At 27.5% G+C, this 17,724-nt stretch overlaps 1 protein-coding gene across 6 annotated transcripts in view; it reads left to right on the top strand.

Annotated features, from left to right (window-relative positions):
* Positions 1-9,627, top strand: part of LOC107441282 (neurofibromin 1) — a 99,033-nt gene extending 89,406 nt beyond the window's left edge. For all 6 annotated transcript variants that reach the window (XM_016054481.3, XM_016054483.3, XM_016054484.3 and 3 more), the window contains exons 51-58: positions 1,837-1,880; positions 3,761-4,098; positions 5,138-5,413; positions 7,135-7,235; positions 7,330-7,469; positions 8,150-8,196; positions 8,324-8,350; positions 9,180-9,627. In XM_016054481.3, the coding sequence (XP_015909967.2) occupies positions 1,837-1,880; positions 3,761-4,098; positions 5,138-5,413; positions 7,135-7,235; positions 7,330-7,469; positions 8,150-8,196; positions 8,324-8,350; positions 9,180-9,500 (1,294 nt within the window). In that variant the 3' untranslated portion in view covers positions 9,501-9,627. The remainder of the gene's footprint in view (positions 1-1,836; positions 1,881-3,760; positions 4,099-5,137; positions 5,414-7,134; positions 7,236-7,329; positions 7,470-8,149; positions 8,197-8,323; positions 8,351-9,179) is intronic.
* The last annotated feature ends 8,097 nt before the right edge of the window (positions 9,628-17,724 follow it).

The raw sequence follows: 17,724 nt of genomic DNA on the forward strand, positions 1-17,724 counted from the left end.
TATATATGGAATAATATTTCTAAAAGAGACAGTTTGCTGACAGATTTACGTTGTTTGTCTATTGGGCGCATAGCTCTTGAAAAAAGTGTCTCTGCTATAGGCAAAATCGCAAGAAACTTTACATTTATTGATGTAAAGGAAGTTGATGTGAAAGATGAGTGGAGGATTTTACAAACAGAAAGTGACTTTAGTTCTCTCAGTTGTAATATAAGAATTGATCATTTTTGGCAGAATATCATATATAAAAAAACAGATTTGGGGCTCTTAAAATATCCATCTTTAAGTAAACTTAGTAAAGTTTGTTTATCATTATCTCATGGAAACAGTGAGGTAGAAAGAGGATTTTCAGTGTCCCGTAGAGTTTTATCTGAAGATAAATCTTCAATGTCAGAGCGAGTTCTGAATGACCGATTACTGATCAGAGATTCCATTAAACTTCATTCTAAGGTTTCAGAAATTCCAATAACTAAAGATCTTTTAAACTTAGCTTATGGTGCACGTAAATCATATCAACTTTATCTTGATGATCAGAAAAAGAAGAAGAGCTGAGAGTAGAAAGAGAAAATGAAGAAAATCTTAAAGAAAAGAAAAAGCAGGAAGAAAATTTGTTAAATTTAAAAGGGTCAGTCAAAAAATTGGAAGAGAAAGCAAAGATAGTCAACCGAGAACGAAAGGAAATTGGAAAATCAGCTGATGAACTTTTTAAAGAGGCAAATAAGAGGTTGAAACTGGCAATTGATGATAAAAATATTGAGAGCATTCGGATAGCACAGGGTATGATAGAAGGTAGTCTCAAATTGAAAGAAAAAGAGAGAGAGTGTGAGCAAGAAGAAAATAGGCTAAATAGGGTTGTCAACAAGAGAAAATCTAATTTAATAGAATCTTTCTTCAATAAAAAGCCAAAAGCATAAATTGTAAATTATTTTTTAAAAATTGTATTTGTTTTTAATAAATAGTCTAGATTATTTGATTTTTGTTTATTCATATCTATCTTTTTCAGGCTTGTTACTTATTCATGCCTACCTATTATATTATTACCTAATGTAAATTTTTATTATACTACTTCTTTGCGACTTTTTTTTTTTGCTTACAGGCTACTTTTTTTGCTACTTTTTTAAAAATTTTATGCTACTTAAGCAACTTTTTTGGGGTATTTTTCCTGTGGCAGCCCTGTTGTTGCATTTTATGTATGGGACTGCTCAAGGAAATGGATTAGCTGCTGCAAAAAATGTACAGGGAGTGATTCCAGGATAGAACTCGGAGCGTCTTCATCGGAAGCTAAGCACAAGTGAATCATTTTATGCTTCCAGGCGTAATACTGAATTACCAAAGGAGAGTCTATTTATTTTTCTATCTATTACTGATGCTTTTTCCCATCATATAGCTTGTTATCCACTTAACATACCTATTGTAAACTGAAAATATTTTTTTTTTCTTTTAAGTCTTCACTTGTCTTTTCAGATTTCTCTGATTCATGCTGATGTGTCATTACCACACATTCCTGTACAAAATCTGCTGCCTTTCTACCAGCCTTTACATATATACCACCCTATATATATTATACATTTTTAGAAAAATGTAACAATGTAAAAATCAAATTAACATTCTGTCAAAATCATACAAAAAAAACTATTTCTTTTTTCACTGAGAGAAACTTTTAAATTACTTCACTAAAGTAAATTTACTGATAAAAATTATATATTTAAACTCTTTGTGCCCATTTAATTATTTACTCAACCAGTAAAATATACTAAGTTGCATGCTTATTTTTACATTGCTTCTATTAATGTACCAAAGTTATTAAAAGTTTCTTAGTCATCTGATCTTGATTTGTAGGGACAAGTTCCAAGTTACTCCTGAAAGTGTTGCCTATCTTGCCGGTAAGTAATAACTTTAGATTAAAATTATGTCACCAATCTCATTAAAATGATTGCGCAGATTTACTTTTAATGTAGGCAGGGGTTCATATGTTTCTATTTTTGACAGTAATCAAATAATATATTTTTTTTTAAATTGAACCATAATCATATTTGGTAAACAATTTGATTTTACTACTATTATATTATATTAATATATTTTGTTTATTTTCAACCTCTTACGTTATGATTGAGCCGTGATAACTCAATGGTTAAAGGCACTAAGCTAAAGGACTGGGGATAAAATCTCAATGTCAGCTTGAAGCCTACAAAGCTTCAAATCGATAGATACCAGCTTGTCTGGGAAATAAAAGTGGCTTTGGGCATTACTGACCACATTGTTTTGCATTACTGACAATCATGCTGTTGGTCATAAAATTGTAAGCCACCATTACCCATCTGGCCTACAATGAGCTGTTGCTGAAATACTTTACTTTACCATATCATTTACGGAACTCTTTGTCCTAGTGATATTACTGCCAATAAGCAAACTTGTAACCTTTCAATGTTTTTTTTTCCTTTGGTTACTCAAGCATATTGTATTAATATTTGCACTAAAAATTTAATTTTAATTTGATTTGGTCTAGTTATTAACGCAGGGTCAAAGTCTCTATAAATTCTGTATTTTCTATATATTTTTTTAAAACTTTAAACCTCCTGTTTTGCTTTATATTACCTAAATAATCTTATAAATCCTATTTTGCAATCAATCTTTTCCAACACAGCAAAATCATTGTGCAAAACTGATAGATTTTTCATCCCATAATGTGTAAAGAATCCGAAAAATCTGCACTGCTTTTGAAAATTTGTTGCTTTAATTGAGGATTCTATTAAGAAAGTTACAGATGAGTGGAATCTCTATCTGAAGGACCTTTTTTATGATGACTTTCTAAAAAATGAAGTTACTCTAGAAATTCATGGAAACCCATTGATTACTTTTGGAACAAAGTTTTATAATTAAAAGATAATCAGGATCTTTCCTGATACAGTTTTCTAATCTGTTCTTGTCAAAGCCTGTCATACATTTTGTCATGGGCAGTTGAAAGAGGTTTCTCTGTTAATAAAAGAATTGTCACATTTGAAAATCAAGAATGAACCTTCACACCATCAAATGCATAAGAATTATCAAAAATGGTGTAAAAGGAAAGGTTATGGATGTTTGCATCACTCAAACAATAATTAAATTTTATAAGGATGCATTTTCTGAATACAAAGCCTAAAAGACTTTTGAACAAAAAAAAGCATAGGCAACCAAATTAAATTAAAATGCACCACAAGCAAAACCTGATAAACTTTTCTTCCAACCTTCTTGAACCTGATGAGTAAAGTATCTAGTGCCAAGTCAATGACTGATCACGGCAACCAACGTTCTATAACTGAAATAAAACAAAAATGCGGGAACGAAGCAGAAGAATTTTGTTGATAAAAATTTTTATTTGAAGTAAGTTATTAATAAAGGTAAAATTTTAATTATTAAATGATTATATTAAAAAAATATGCATAAATTAATTTATTTTTAGTTGTCCTATTTTTTTAAAAAATAAATCATATGTTTTTTGTTTTTTTTAAATTGTTACTTCTACTTCTATGTTGAACTGAAGCTTCACTAATGGCACACTAAAGTTTTACTATAGGTTTTTTATTAGAACATGAAATTCATTCTTTTTATTATTTAAAAGAGTTTTGGCGATATTAATGATATTTGTATCAAATTCTAAACCCACATTTCCTTGTGTTGTCAAACAAATTGTCGTGTCCTTTATCCTTAAAATGGCAAAAACATATCTGTTTATTATTTAGGGAAAATAGAAACTGCTTTTTTAATTCTTATCTCATTTTTTTAGCACTGGTATCTGTGTCAGAGGAAGTACGCAGCAGATGTCATTTAAAGCACCGAATTACTAGAGTTATTTCTGAGTCACCTAGCGCTGAAGCGTTTGCCACAGAATTACACCCAACTGTATTGACTCAAGTTTCTACTTCTCCAAGTAATCCTAGTCCACCAACTCCTTCACCGTCTTCCAATTCTGCACAGACTTCACCCCATGGTCCTCCACCTGCCAACTGCATTCAACAAACTCTTCCTGTTACACCAGTCAACAGAAGACATAAATCATGGGACACGCTTGATCAAAATGCTTTATTTCAAGCAAAACAGAACAAGCAGTCACCAGTGCAACAAGTAAGAATCAAGCTGTATAATAATTATTCAATCTTTGTTTAGAAGTCAACCTTACGTTATCCAGTGTTATTTTGTCAATATTATTTAACTTTTATGAAATTCCCTGTTGCATGTCTATGAGACTTTGTAAAAACTTTCTCTGATCAGAGTTATTGCTATTAACTATTAATTCAAACCTTAATTAGAGTCATATAGGTTTTTTTTGGTTTATAGCATTCTAATGTTTGGCATAATTTTTTTTTAAATAAGTATGGTTTAGCTGTGATTATCTGGAAATAATTCAGATTAAATCAAATTAGAACTATTGATTACTTGGTGTAACAACCAAATTAGACCCAAGACAAAATGTATTGTTCCAGTAGACTGCTGGATTTTGCCAGTTTCTCCTAGTCTACTGGTTTAATAAAAATTCTCCTAATTTTTGTACATTTTAGAAAATTCTCTAAAATTGAGTAAGTTTCCTTAAAAAATCCCTATTTAAATTGAATTTTTGTGCAAATTATTGCTTGCTTGAATATTTAAGTATGTGTCACTAATATGTTATGAAACGAGCCTCATTTATAAAATTCAGTTAACTCTCTTTGATGAATTAAATGGCTATTAATATTTAAATTATGAATAAGCATAATACATAACATTTCAAGATCATTTAATGTTAAATCGTAACTGGAAAATATTGCAGTATTTCTATTTTGATGACTATAAAAATCCCTAAAATTTCCTATGTGTAAAATATTTAGTATATTTTGCAACAATATTTACTAAATATACTATTACTATTATAGTATTTTGCAAAATCTACTGAGTTTTTTCCTATCTGTATTGGCAACTATATGAAATATCATTTTATTTTCTCGGCTTTACTCTCGGCCTCATTTGATTTGTGGGCCAACTCCATTTTTATTCACTTGTGATACAAAGCCTTTAAGCCTAATGTATATATTGTTTTTACTATCTTGTCTGATTTATGGTGCTCTCTATTTGGGTGCAAAAATAAGATGGAGTTGGTTTAAAATAAGATAATTGTTATTTTTTTTAGCCTCAGCCAAAGGAAAACAAGTTCTGGCGAAGCTTGGATATTGATGCTCAGATATTGCGCCCTCGTTTCAAAACACAGCGAAGTAGTTCCATGCCCACTCCCAAGGCTCAGAAGAGCGAAGAAGGAGGTAGAATGACTCCAGAACTAGATGACCAAGATGAAGACTCCAGTGCCCACAAAGAAGGAGCATCCAGAGTTTCTAATGAAGATAATGTCCTTTTAGATCCTGAAATTCTAGTCGACTTTCCCACCCAAGCTTTAGTTCTCACAGTTTTGGTATTTAAACTTTTAAGACTTCCTTCAATTTGTATAACTATTTTTGTTGATTTTTCTATTTTATATTCCCTTTGTTTCAGATCCATTAACCATTTTTTGATGCTGTAATTTCATTTCAACTCTTTTTTTTTCTTTTAATATTAAATTATTGGGCATGAAAATCTACTTCATATTTATGATTTTCTGTTTTTTTTCCCCCTATCTTTTTTTAACATTTTTGAGTTTTTTGTAAAATGTAAAATATTGCCACTCAGACAAACATTATCTTTCAAAATCAATTTTTAATCGATAGATTTCTAAAGTATAATATCAATCACTGGCAATTTATTTAAATATCCCTATATAACATAAAATCGTAATGGTCTAACACCGTTTTCCATTGTTGTTGGCACATTTTTATTGGCCAGAAAATCAGGTGGTAGGATCCAGTTTTCCCCCATTCATTTCTATATTGTTTAGGTTGTCATCAGCATAAAATTAACAAAAGTCGTAAAGGCATTGTTTTCCTTTAAATATTTTTGTATTCCTAATTTAAAGTTATTTTCCAGTACTGCTATTATTAGCGTAAATTTTAAATTATGTTTGTGAACTCATAAAATTTGTTTGAACAATATAATGTTATAAGAATATAAATGTTATTTTAAAAAATGATAATTAGAAAAATCACTTCTGTTCACCAAGAGATCTAAATGTTTTTAATACTAATAGATAGTAATATTTGGAAATAGAGGCGCAAGTGCATAGGTAAACATAACTCCTTTTGGTACATAGATGTTAAGTGAATAATTTTAACTTTAGTAGAAAAACTGTTTTCTGCCAAGAAAAAACTATTATTGTGAAGCAATCATCTGGGTTGGTGAGCGGTAGCGAACAGGGGGCTCAGCCACCTAGTAATTTTATATTTATAAATAAATATACACATTACAGTGTTTTCATCGCAGAGAAAAAATGGGTGAGAATTTCTCACCCTTTCTCAAAAACAGGGTGAGATTTCAAAAAGTTAAGTGAGATTTCTAAAAATTAAAAGAAAAACACAAAGAGACTTGAAAAAAAATCATTTCTTTAATTATAATACATTTTTAACATCTTCTAATTTTCAAAGCATTGAATATTTTTGCTGCATCATCATATGGAAAATGTTCTACATCTACTTTTTCATCAGCTATTCTCATTAGGTTGCTCAAATGCGTATTTGTTTCGTTTTGATCGTTTCTACCCACATTTGTTTCATTCTCATTTGTCCGTTTCGGAGTAGAAGATATTGCCTTTACAAGGTATTTGTCCATCTTGCATTAATGCGCAAAAAATTTGAACGTCTTACATGAAGAAACCTTACGGTAAACACGTGGTTGCAGAGAAATGCGTTCTGAAAGAGGTTCGGAGGGATGGTGTTCTGTTGTTCTTAAAGGTTCTGAAAAATCCTGGTAAATAGGGATGGGGCAGATATTGAAAATAGAGAAAGATCCAAGAAGAAAAGTGAAACGGATTTTATTCTAAATGGCGCAATGAGAAAGTTTTTTCAAAATGCGAGAAATTCGCGAATTTTTAAATTGGTTTATGGAATGCGCGATTTTCTCGCGGTAATCATTTTTTAATGCGAGAAAAGAAAAAAATATGCGAGATTCTCGCGTTCTCGCTCCTTAGTGAAAACACTGCATTACAACATTTCGAAGTACATTATTGTTATCATGCAATATGGAATTGTTTTTTCTTTATTTCAGGCAACACTTGTAAGGAACACTACTGATGAAAATGAAATGCAAGTCCTATACGAATACTTAGCAGAAGCATCTGTTGTATTTGCTCGAGTATTTCCTGTGATGTATGAATTATTATTACTTAATTTATGAGTAATCTGTGTTATATTTCATTTTTACTTATGAACATTTATATGTGTTTTTCTTTGCGAATTTTAGACACAGTCTTCTGGATTCCAAAATTACAAGTGTTTTGTCTTTGTGCCATGATCAGGTAATTTTATCCGCTGTTCAAAGCATCATTCAAAACATGATATCATGCGAAGATAGCAGTCAACAACAGTTGCATTATTTGCAAAGTAAGTCTTACATTTTGTAAACTTGTATTTAATAACAATGTAATTTGTAAAATGTATTTTAAGTAACAATGTTAATAATTATGTAAAAATGGTTTTAATGGATTAATGTAAAAAAGGTTTTGCAACATTGACTCTCTTTATTAAAGCTATCGTTAATAAACAAACTTTTTTTAATCTAAGCAATTTGTTATTTGAACTTATTGAGCTTTTGCAATGAACTTTCATGTGTTATTTTTCCGATCGAAAAACATGTTTAATTCCTTGTTATTCAGCAAAAAAATTTTGTTATTGAACAGAAATTTCTATAAACTGAAATGCACTTTATATTAAGTCGTAAATCTTATCTCAATTAGACTTAATTTTATCTTAATTAGACTTAATTTTTTCCATACTACCATACATTTTATTTTTAAGAAATAAAAAATATTGTTTCTGAATTTGTTGTTTCTGTATACTTAATTTTTCAATCATCAGTATAAAAACATTTTGAATTATAAATTAAAGCTTTTTAGAGCGTTTCACAAACTGTTCTCATATATTTTCTTGAGAAACTCAAAGTGCTTGATATTCTCACAGCTACAAGTGAAACTGTCATTAAAAATAATAATCTTTTTTACATTTTTATTTCTAATGATTTCATAACTATTGTAAAAATTCAGATTTATGTTTTTTCTCAACAGCTTTTGGATTTGGAGGTCTGTGGCGATTTGCTGGACCATTTACAAAGGTAGAACTCCCTTAATAAATTTTTTTTAATTATTTTATTTTTCTTTTCTAAATTATTTAATTTTACTTTAATTGTTTATCAAAAAGTTACATTTTGTATTTAAAGTTCTTATTTTTATTATTTTCAGTCAAATGCCTGTGCTGTTACTATTTGTGTAAGTATCAACTTTATTTTTTGCACTATGAACTTTTTTTTAAAAAAATGAATCAACAACTTTATTTTTATATATATTATTTTGATACATAGATAAACTTTATTTTTTGCACTATGAACTTTTTTTTAACAAAATGAATCAAGAACTTTATTTTTATATTATTTTGATATATAAACTTTATTTTTTGCGCTATGAACTTTTTTTTTTAAAAAAATGAATCAATAACTTTATTTTTTTATATATTATTTTGATATGTAGATAAACTTTTTTTTTTGCACTATTAACTTTTTTTTAAAAAAAAAAAAATGAGTATTGAATAAAGGAGTTGCTAACAGTTTTTGTAAGTAGTGTTTAAAAAATTTAATGATAAGAAAAAACATAAAAATTAATTCTTATCTGCAGAGTTTAAAAAAATTCTTTAAATTATAAAAATGATTATTTCCGCTTTGAATATGAAATCTTAGTAGTTTTAAAAAATCTCATTTTCTACTAGCAGATAATTCTTGGCAATGCAAATTTTATTAACCAAAGGCTCAGAAACAATAAAGAATTTAATAATGAAAACAGAAACATTTTTTCTTATCTCTGATCCTATAAAAATTATTTGAATAATGTTTTTTTTTTTTATTTCTTCTTTATAAGTAAAAGGCAGATTAATTTACCAATTACTTATAATCTACAGAAGAAATTTAATAATAAAAAGGCTTAATTTTTTCCCATCTACAGAGTTTAAAAATATATTAGTTGAAATTTTTTTTTTATTTCTGCTCTTAATTTATCTCAATTTAATAATAATCTTAAAATTGGCTTTAACAATTTCATTTTCTAGTCACAGACAAATCTTGACAATGCAGAACTATTCACCAATTGCTTAGAAGCAATGGTAGAAACTTGTCTACCAATTGAGGATGGTGAAGTTCATGACTTAACTCAGTACCCAAGTACATTAAGTGTTTCATCCACCATGAATTTGTCATCGTCAATGTCAAGCCTAACTTTAGGGTCACCTACGGAAAAAGAGCCGACAACTGAGTACTCCCCTCTAGTCAACGAGGGATCCAATCGAATGAGGCATGGATCCACCAATCAGCTATCACGTCAGCGCAGCTTGAAGTGTAAAAACTCTAAGAATGGGAAAAATTCTCATTAGAGAATTTTTTTTTAAAAAAAACTATTGCACGAATATTATAAGGGCACATTGAAAGCTGTTGTATATTTGTAGAGAAATGTGTGGTATTGTGTAACAATTTTCTTTCCATGTTCATGAAAAAAAGAAAGCTTTTGAACAATTTCTGTGTTTTATGCTGTAATATTTGCAAATCTTATTAATGTCACTTTCTTCCTATTTGATAAGGCCATGTTTGCTTTTGAACTGTAAATTTTGAGAGTATTTTATCGGAAACTATTTTCTATACAAAACATACAATTAGCCTGTCAAAAGATTTTATAATAACTGTTTTAATAGTAAGCGGAAAATTTCAATTGAAAGAATTGATAAAAAATTATAGATGTATAGTGAATGAATAAAACACTTTTTGTATAACACACTAATCCTCAATTTACTAATTTTACTGTACTTTTTTTATTTATATAAGAATAAATATTTAATGATCTCCACGAGTTAATATTTTATTCGAAGACTGTATTTATTGGTTACTACATTTTTAGCTGCTTGATTAAATCTAATTTTATGCATCAGAATTACACAAGAGAGAATTTATATTATGCATCAAGTCTTTAGAATGTTTCTTAATCTAAGTAAATAATATTTAAGAAGAAAATAATAAATATTTAGGTGGCCACTTATTGCTATAAGAGAAAACATGCAACGCTCGAGAAAATTCACAATTAAACATTTTTTAAATATATTTCATAATTATCGCATACAATTTTACTGTTAGTGTTTTAATCTATTATTATACAATAAAACTTGTTTATATGATCTTCATAATCAAACATAAATTATTTTAATGATATCATTTATTTTTGTTGTAATCAATGCTATTTTAATAAATACTTTTATTTTTAATTTTATTAAAATTTGCAAAAAAGTTTTACTATTAATTCATACCTAGAGCTTTCTGTACAAATAATAATAAATTTACTATGTAGAGATTATTTTGTTTAGTATCATGAAATTTTAAAGAGAAAAATTAGCAATTTTAAGAAAATGTTTTGTATATGTTTCTCTTTATTATTTATAAATTATGTGTAAATGCAGGTATATGCATCTAAAATTTTAAAAAACTACTACTAATACACTAATTTAAACCATGAAACTCTTAAAATTTTACTTTATAAATCTCTAAATTTTTATACGTCTGGAGAGTGGCCACCTTAGATTTTCTTAGAAATTAAAGCATATTTAAAAATATTTTTATAAATTTTGCGGTTTATTTTGTTTTGTTAATGCCTTTTTTAAATCAATGCGTAATATGTCATATATCAATCTGTAATTTAGAAATATATCTTCAGTACATTGTCCTCATAAAATTTTCTTTTTGCTAAAGAAATAAATAAACATTACCTATGCACACCTCGTAAAAAAGTTTTAAATAACCTATTTCTGATTATTTGTGAAGCTAATTTGGCTTAAAGCAATTAGGTTTAACTCTTTGAAACTATGCAACTGTTGACAATAAATATGCTGTTCAAAATATTTGAAGCTTGTATGTGTTTGTGATTTTATTTTCATCAGATGTAATCATATGATCTATTGAAAACGTAATAAGTATGTATTCCTAAAACTAATTAAACTTGAAGCAGTTTAAACATGTTTGAAACTATGCAACTGTTGACATTGTTATGCAATCTATAATATTTGAAATATATGTATATTTTTGATTTCATGTTCCTTGGACCTAATTACATGATCTATTTTAGACAGATAATCAACAGGTATTTCTAAAGCTAATTAAACTTAAAGCTGTTTAAACATATTTTTATATTCCTCTGACCTAATCATATGTATTGGTGATTTTATATTCATTGAACCTAATTATATGATCTATTGAAAACATGTAATAAATATATATTTCTAAAGCTAAATATATTTAAAGCAGTTTAAACATGTTTGAAACTATGCAACTAATAGTGTTAAAGACAAAATATTTAAAACATTTGAATATATATGATTTTATGTTCCTCAGACCTAATTATATGATCTATTAAAGACATATAATAAACATGTATTTCTAAACCTAATTAAACTTAAAGCAGTTTAAACATATTTGAAACTATGCTATTGATTACATTAAATTATGCAATATTTGAAGCATTTATTTATTTACAATTTTATATTCCTGTGACCTAATCATATGATCTGCTAAAGATTTTTAGTAAACATGTGTTTTTAAAGCTTATTAAATGTAAAGCTATTTAAACATGTTTGAAACTATGCAACTAATCTTAAATTATGTAATACAAAGTATTTTAAGCTTAAATTTATTTATGATTTTATATTCTTCTGATTTAATTGCATGTTATATTAAAAACATGTAATAAACCATGAACGGGCTTTAATTCTTTTCCAATGTCTACATCAAATAACTCTACATGTCATATCTATTGGATTTTCCTACTTTATTCAGATCACTCAAAATTTTTAATCAATACCACTGAAGATCATTTAAGTTATTTTGTATACAGGGATGTCAGCAACTGTAGATTTTTAATCATTTCTATGGATTTCTGTTCGGGCTGTGAAAAACTGAAGAAATCCAATTTCTCACCTTTTTTTTTTTTAATTGGTCCCTTATTTTCATAAAATTTTTTGTGAGTGACTTTCCGTTCATTTTTTTCAATATAAATACGAACCTTTTGTTTTTTTTGCATCGACTTAAATTTGTTAGGTATAGTCAAACTTGTTTATTGACTAGAAAGAGGGTACTTAAACAATTCACTTGCTAAATTAAAATGCTTGTTAAACCATATAGACTGAAATTATCACCAATACACTGAAATGAACTGGAAAATACTTAAGGGTTTGCTTTTTTTTAACAACACTGCACACAATATGTCAACTATGACAACAGTTTGAGATATGCAACACTCAAAAAAAGATTATCACTAACTGCCTTGAGTAAAAAAGTATTTTATTGCCGTTATCTATTTTTTATTGCATTTAGGACTTGAGTTTTCGTCAAAGGTGTGTATCAGTGAGATGAATTAGAATTCCAAAGGATCTTAGAAAGTGCTTATGCATGTTCATTTTAATCTGGAATTTTTAAAAACCTAAAAACTTTTAAAATTACTAAGAACTACTCAGGAAAAATGAGTAAATCCTTTTAAACAGTGAAATTTTATTTATCATCCGATTTCTCTTTAATTCCAGATTGATGATAATGATAAATTATGTATAAATGAAAATTGTTGATAAATTAAGATTAAATATGTTAAAATGATAACCTTTAGTGCTGACATGTGCATATAATGGTCATTCTTTTACTTCTAACATTTTAAAAATTGAACTTGGTTTATTTTGAAATTTTTATGTGGCATTACTTTTTTTATATTTTTTTAAATGGTCTTATATATTGAATATTTAACAAAATATTGAACTTTAACTGAACTATAAAAACATCTCACTTCCAATTTTTGAACTAGAAGAGGTTGCAAATGTTTTCCTAGAGAAAGAAATGTTTGCAAACTGCAAATAAATTATTTTTTGAACATTTTCTTAAAAAAAAGTCCCTTGTTAAACCCAAGTTATGCCCACAGCAACAGATTTTTAACCTTAAAAAATCATTTATTTGTTAAACGGAGTATCTTTTTCATCACTTGCGTTTGAAAGACGTATCACACATTCAAGATGCATCTTTCACAAAATAGCCAACCACAGGCCATACACACCAGTTATAACAGAAATAAGAAAAAGATATGGTTTGTATCACAGAAATCGGAGAGGTTTTTTAGATTTCTATAAGGGTATCGAACACTTAATTGCAATCAGCTGTTTTGGTAAATACCTTTTAGAATTTCTTGCCAGCTCATACAATTAAATGAAGGTCACAATAAACAAGTTAAATTTTAATTAAACTTAAAGCAATCTTTTTTATAAACCCTGATTATAAATATTTGTATATTTAAACATATTTTACTAATAGAATACTATAAGTTAAAAATAACTCCAGTGCCATGAAAAAATATCACTACAGGTTGACATCTCTGTTTATAAATTAATGTTCTCTTTCACTTTCCAAACTATTTTTAAATCAATCACAATGTAATGCATTCCATGATAATGTTGAGTCTCTTATGGCTAGTTTATTGAGGGTCTTATTATAAGATCACTTGATCTTATAATAAGACCTGAAGGTTATAAGATCACTTGAGATCTTATGGCTAGTTTATTGAAGGAAAAGAAAATACCATGAACAAAGATGATTCATTCTAGCATGTTTCAACCTAAGCCCCACATTCAGTATTACTTTCCCTCTTGCATTTTATCAATTGTCTTTAGTTGTAAATAATAAAATACTGAAAATTTTATTTATAAAATTTTATGTGTTTATATACTATCTTAGCATCATAAAATCTCATTATTTTTGTGGAACAAATGTTTCACTTTCATTTTTATAACACTCTTTGTGTATATTTTGAGTTGATTTGTATAAAGAACATAATATTGTTATATTTTTTCCACAACATTGTATATAATATTGTAAATCATAAAAGTTCAAAGTACGAACTATTTTATGTCATTTTCCATGCTTCCCTGTTTTACGTGTTTTATCGAATTCACATTTAATTCCGCACTTTAAATTTATTTTTTGTTTCTTAGAACTTAGTGCTATTTTTATTAACTATGCTTTCTTTTTAAAATACTTATTTAACTTGTGATATATAGTTATTCATGCAATGATTTGCATGGCATAAAGTGAGCAAAAGTTATTCCAAAAAAAAAAATGCAAGTGAAAAATGCACTGTATAAACAAAACTAAAAACTGTTGTCCGATTACTGACTGTATTAACTTGATTTTATACACAGGTGCATAAAATATATATCTGATTGAATTGCTTTTAAAAAAATTCGATTGAAATTAAGAATTTCTTACTAGCAGCCCATGAGATTAGAGGTAGTAAATATGATCACATTTTTTACTGATCTAATCTTGTTTAGCTAGCAGAAATTTTCTGAATTTCATGAAAGGTTTTTTTTACCCTCTCCTTTAAAAATATCAATTTCATTTATATTTAAATCACCCATAATTTCATTGTGCATTTATGTGTAATGGAAATAAGTATTGCAGTTTAGTTAATAGTTATAAATGTGTAAATAAGAAAGCATTTATTAATGTTTACATATTATAAGTTTTATCTGTATAATACATGAAAAATAATTGCTTATTAGGTAACTTTTCTTAGACATTAAAGTTGCTTTTATATTAATTTAGACTTTCAAAATTTTATGGAAACAAATTATAATTGGTTAATGAATTAATGTTCTGAATTAACTGAGACTTTTAGGAATCATTCATAAAAATTCCTTTTTTATCATTTTTAGTATACTTTAACAATTTCTTAAAAACTAATTATCCTGTTTTCTAAATTCCTTTATAGTAAAGTAATCATTTTTAGTTTTATCATTTTTAATATATTTTAATTATTAAAATGTAAGTAATTTAAATTGCTTCTACAAATTACTCAAAGCACTTTTACTTTCAACTGAATCCTAGAAAAAAAATTTTGCGATGCACAATTTTTGTTTAAATATGTCAAACTAGTTATTAAATTTAAACATAAATACATTTCTATTTGATACCTCTTGTTAAATTTTGATCCTATTCTATAAATTGTTAGCTATAAACATTAATCAAAATGTAAAATTCTGAAACATAGATTTTTTATTAAACCAAATAATTAGAATAAAACAAACAATTTTTTTCCTAAAAATTACGATCACTGTTGTCATTTTTTTTAAGGATCCAGTTAGTTTAATAAAAATAATTGAGGCTTTTTATAATTGAGACAAAACCGAGACGAACAATTTTTCTTTAGTAAAAGTAGAAATTAGATGAAGGTAAAATTTTTAACCAAACTGCTGTATTTTGTAAAATATTATTTCTCAAGAATGATTTTTTATTAAGTTTTTGATTCAAACTTGTAAACACAGATTATCATTCACAAAAAAACTATGCAATTTTTTTAAGTGCATGAAAAAAGTATTAAATGTTATAAAGAATATTAAAATAATATGTACTATTAAATTACTTTACTGACAATGTTTAATGTTTGCAATTTTAAATTATAGAAGTTGTTAATTTATTCTAAAATAAATTACTGTTGAATGTTATCAGATATTTTTATTTGGAAATGTACATTGTTAATGCATATGTATAAAATGTCTAACATAACTTAAGCTTCACTTGTAATTAAATTTTTTTATTAATTAATGAGCTTAAAAACAATCTAAAAACAAGTTTGCACAATATTATTTCATGATTTGTTTAGTAAATCTTCGTGATATTTTTTCTCTGTATGCTATCATATCGAACTAAGTCTTTAGTATCTGATCTCACATTGCTTGTCTAATTTGTTACCCAATTTATCTATGCAAAATATGTACTATTATATGTTCCTAATGTATTATTTCTAACTTAATAGTCTGCATAGTTGCTTTTCATGTTTTTAGATCCTTCTTATGTTTAATAAAGACGTAATTTTTAAATGAACATGTGATGCTAATTACTTTTATATCGACTTCAGCAGCAATATTTTAACATATTCGAAGGTTTTGTGCAGCAGGGTTGCCACAGGCGACTAAAATGCAACTATTTTTGGCATGAAGAAAAGGCTAAAAAAGCAACTATTTTCAAGAAAAGGAGACTATTGGGAGACTTTTCTGTACTCCTAGCATGGGTGCAAGTCTTCCGTCCCCTGGACGGATTTCCGTCTTTCGAAAATGTCCGCGGACGGAAGTAAGACGGAAATCGGAAATTTTTTTTTCAGTCCTTAAAAATATTTTTTAGGTCTACGTTATTGGTCTACTTTCTTATCTCCTGCTGTTATTTTATCAAAAGACAGATGAATAAATATTTTTTGTACAGTACTTAAACTTGATGTATTATGGTAAAGCTTTCTTAGATAGTTTGCATATGTCGAGGGGGTATTGTGTATGTTAGGTATTTCAGTCTTGGCCTTTTTTCCAACTTGCACCCATGACTCCTAGAGATGTTTTTTTTTTCAAGCATAAATTGGTGAAAAATCTGCGCCCCGCTAGATAGTTCCTGAACACACTGAACTTTTTTTTTTATAAAAAATTTTAAATTGCAAATTTGAGTCTTCACTTTTTAATTCGTTCAATCTGCACAAATTCCATTGTAAGTCTATTTCATTTCTCGATCACCTTTTCAATAATTATTGCTAAAAAATTCTGCATAATTTTTTTCATTTTTAAAAAAAAAATTTTACGGTATTACAATGCATGAATTTCGAATTTCAGTAATCACTTTTCATATATATATATATATAAACATTTATATGAAAATTATCATATTTGCCACCAACTTGACTGAATGGATGATGGTATATGACAATTAAGTCATTAACAAAATTTTAGTCATATTTTAGATGAATTTTTGTTCTTATTAGGCAACTATTTTCCTAGTTTTTGGCTACTATTTTCATGCTTTAGGCTACTAAAAGCAACTATTTTGTTCATTTTTTTTCTGTGGCAACCATGTGCAGGGATAATTGTTTCCAAATGTCAGACAAAGTTTTGGATGAAATTTCCTAGTCTTTTTCTGACTTTTATGAAGTTTCCAGAATAACTATTTTTTCTCTATATTTTTTCTTCAATTTTAATAGCTAGTAAAATAGTATGTTTACATTGAGCTTTAAATGTTTTAGCTTAAATGGTATTAGACTTTTCTTTACACTTTCACTGAAAAAGAAAATGTAAAATAAATTAACTTAATATTTACTAGCTTTAACATATCTGTTATAAAATTATATGGTAAATATTAAAGTGAAGTTGATAGCTATTTAATAATTAATTGCCCTTATCCATTTCGAGGAACCACAAAATAATCGCCAATCTATTTAAGCCAGTGCTGCTTAATGAACTATAGTTAGAGATGTGGTAGTAACAGGACTTGGTATTTAATATACTATTAGATTTTACATTTGATTATTAATTATTTCCATTTGGTCTAGCCTTATTCTGGGCCAAGTGGAATAAGTAACAACAGGAGGTATGTTTTGGAAATCTAGGGGTGATGAACAAAAAAATCTTTGTACACCACTTTTTATATTTAGTCACCCTGCGGCCGATGGTGACCCGTAATATCATCCTAGAGCCTAAGTTTCAGTCAGTGAGGTAAGTTTAGTCTGCACCAAGGTGTGATTCCCCTTGCTTGTACCATTGTGATGTA

This window comes from Parasteatoda tepidariorum, chromosome 6 (genome assembly GCF_043381705.1).
Source record: "Parasteatoda tepidariorum isolate YZ-2023 chromosome 6, CAS_Ptep_4.0, whole genome shotgun sequence".
Taxonomy (NCBI): domain Eukaryota; kingdom Metazoa; phylum Arthropoda; class Arachnida; order Araneae; family Theridiidae; genus Parasteatoda; species Parasteatoda tepidariorum.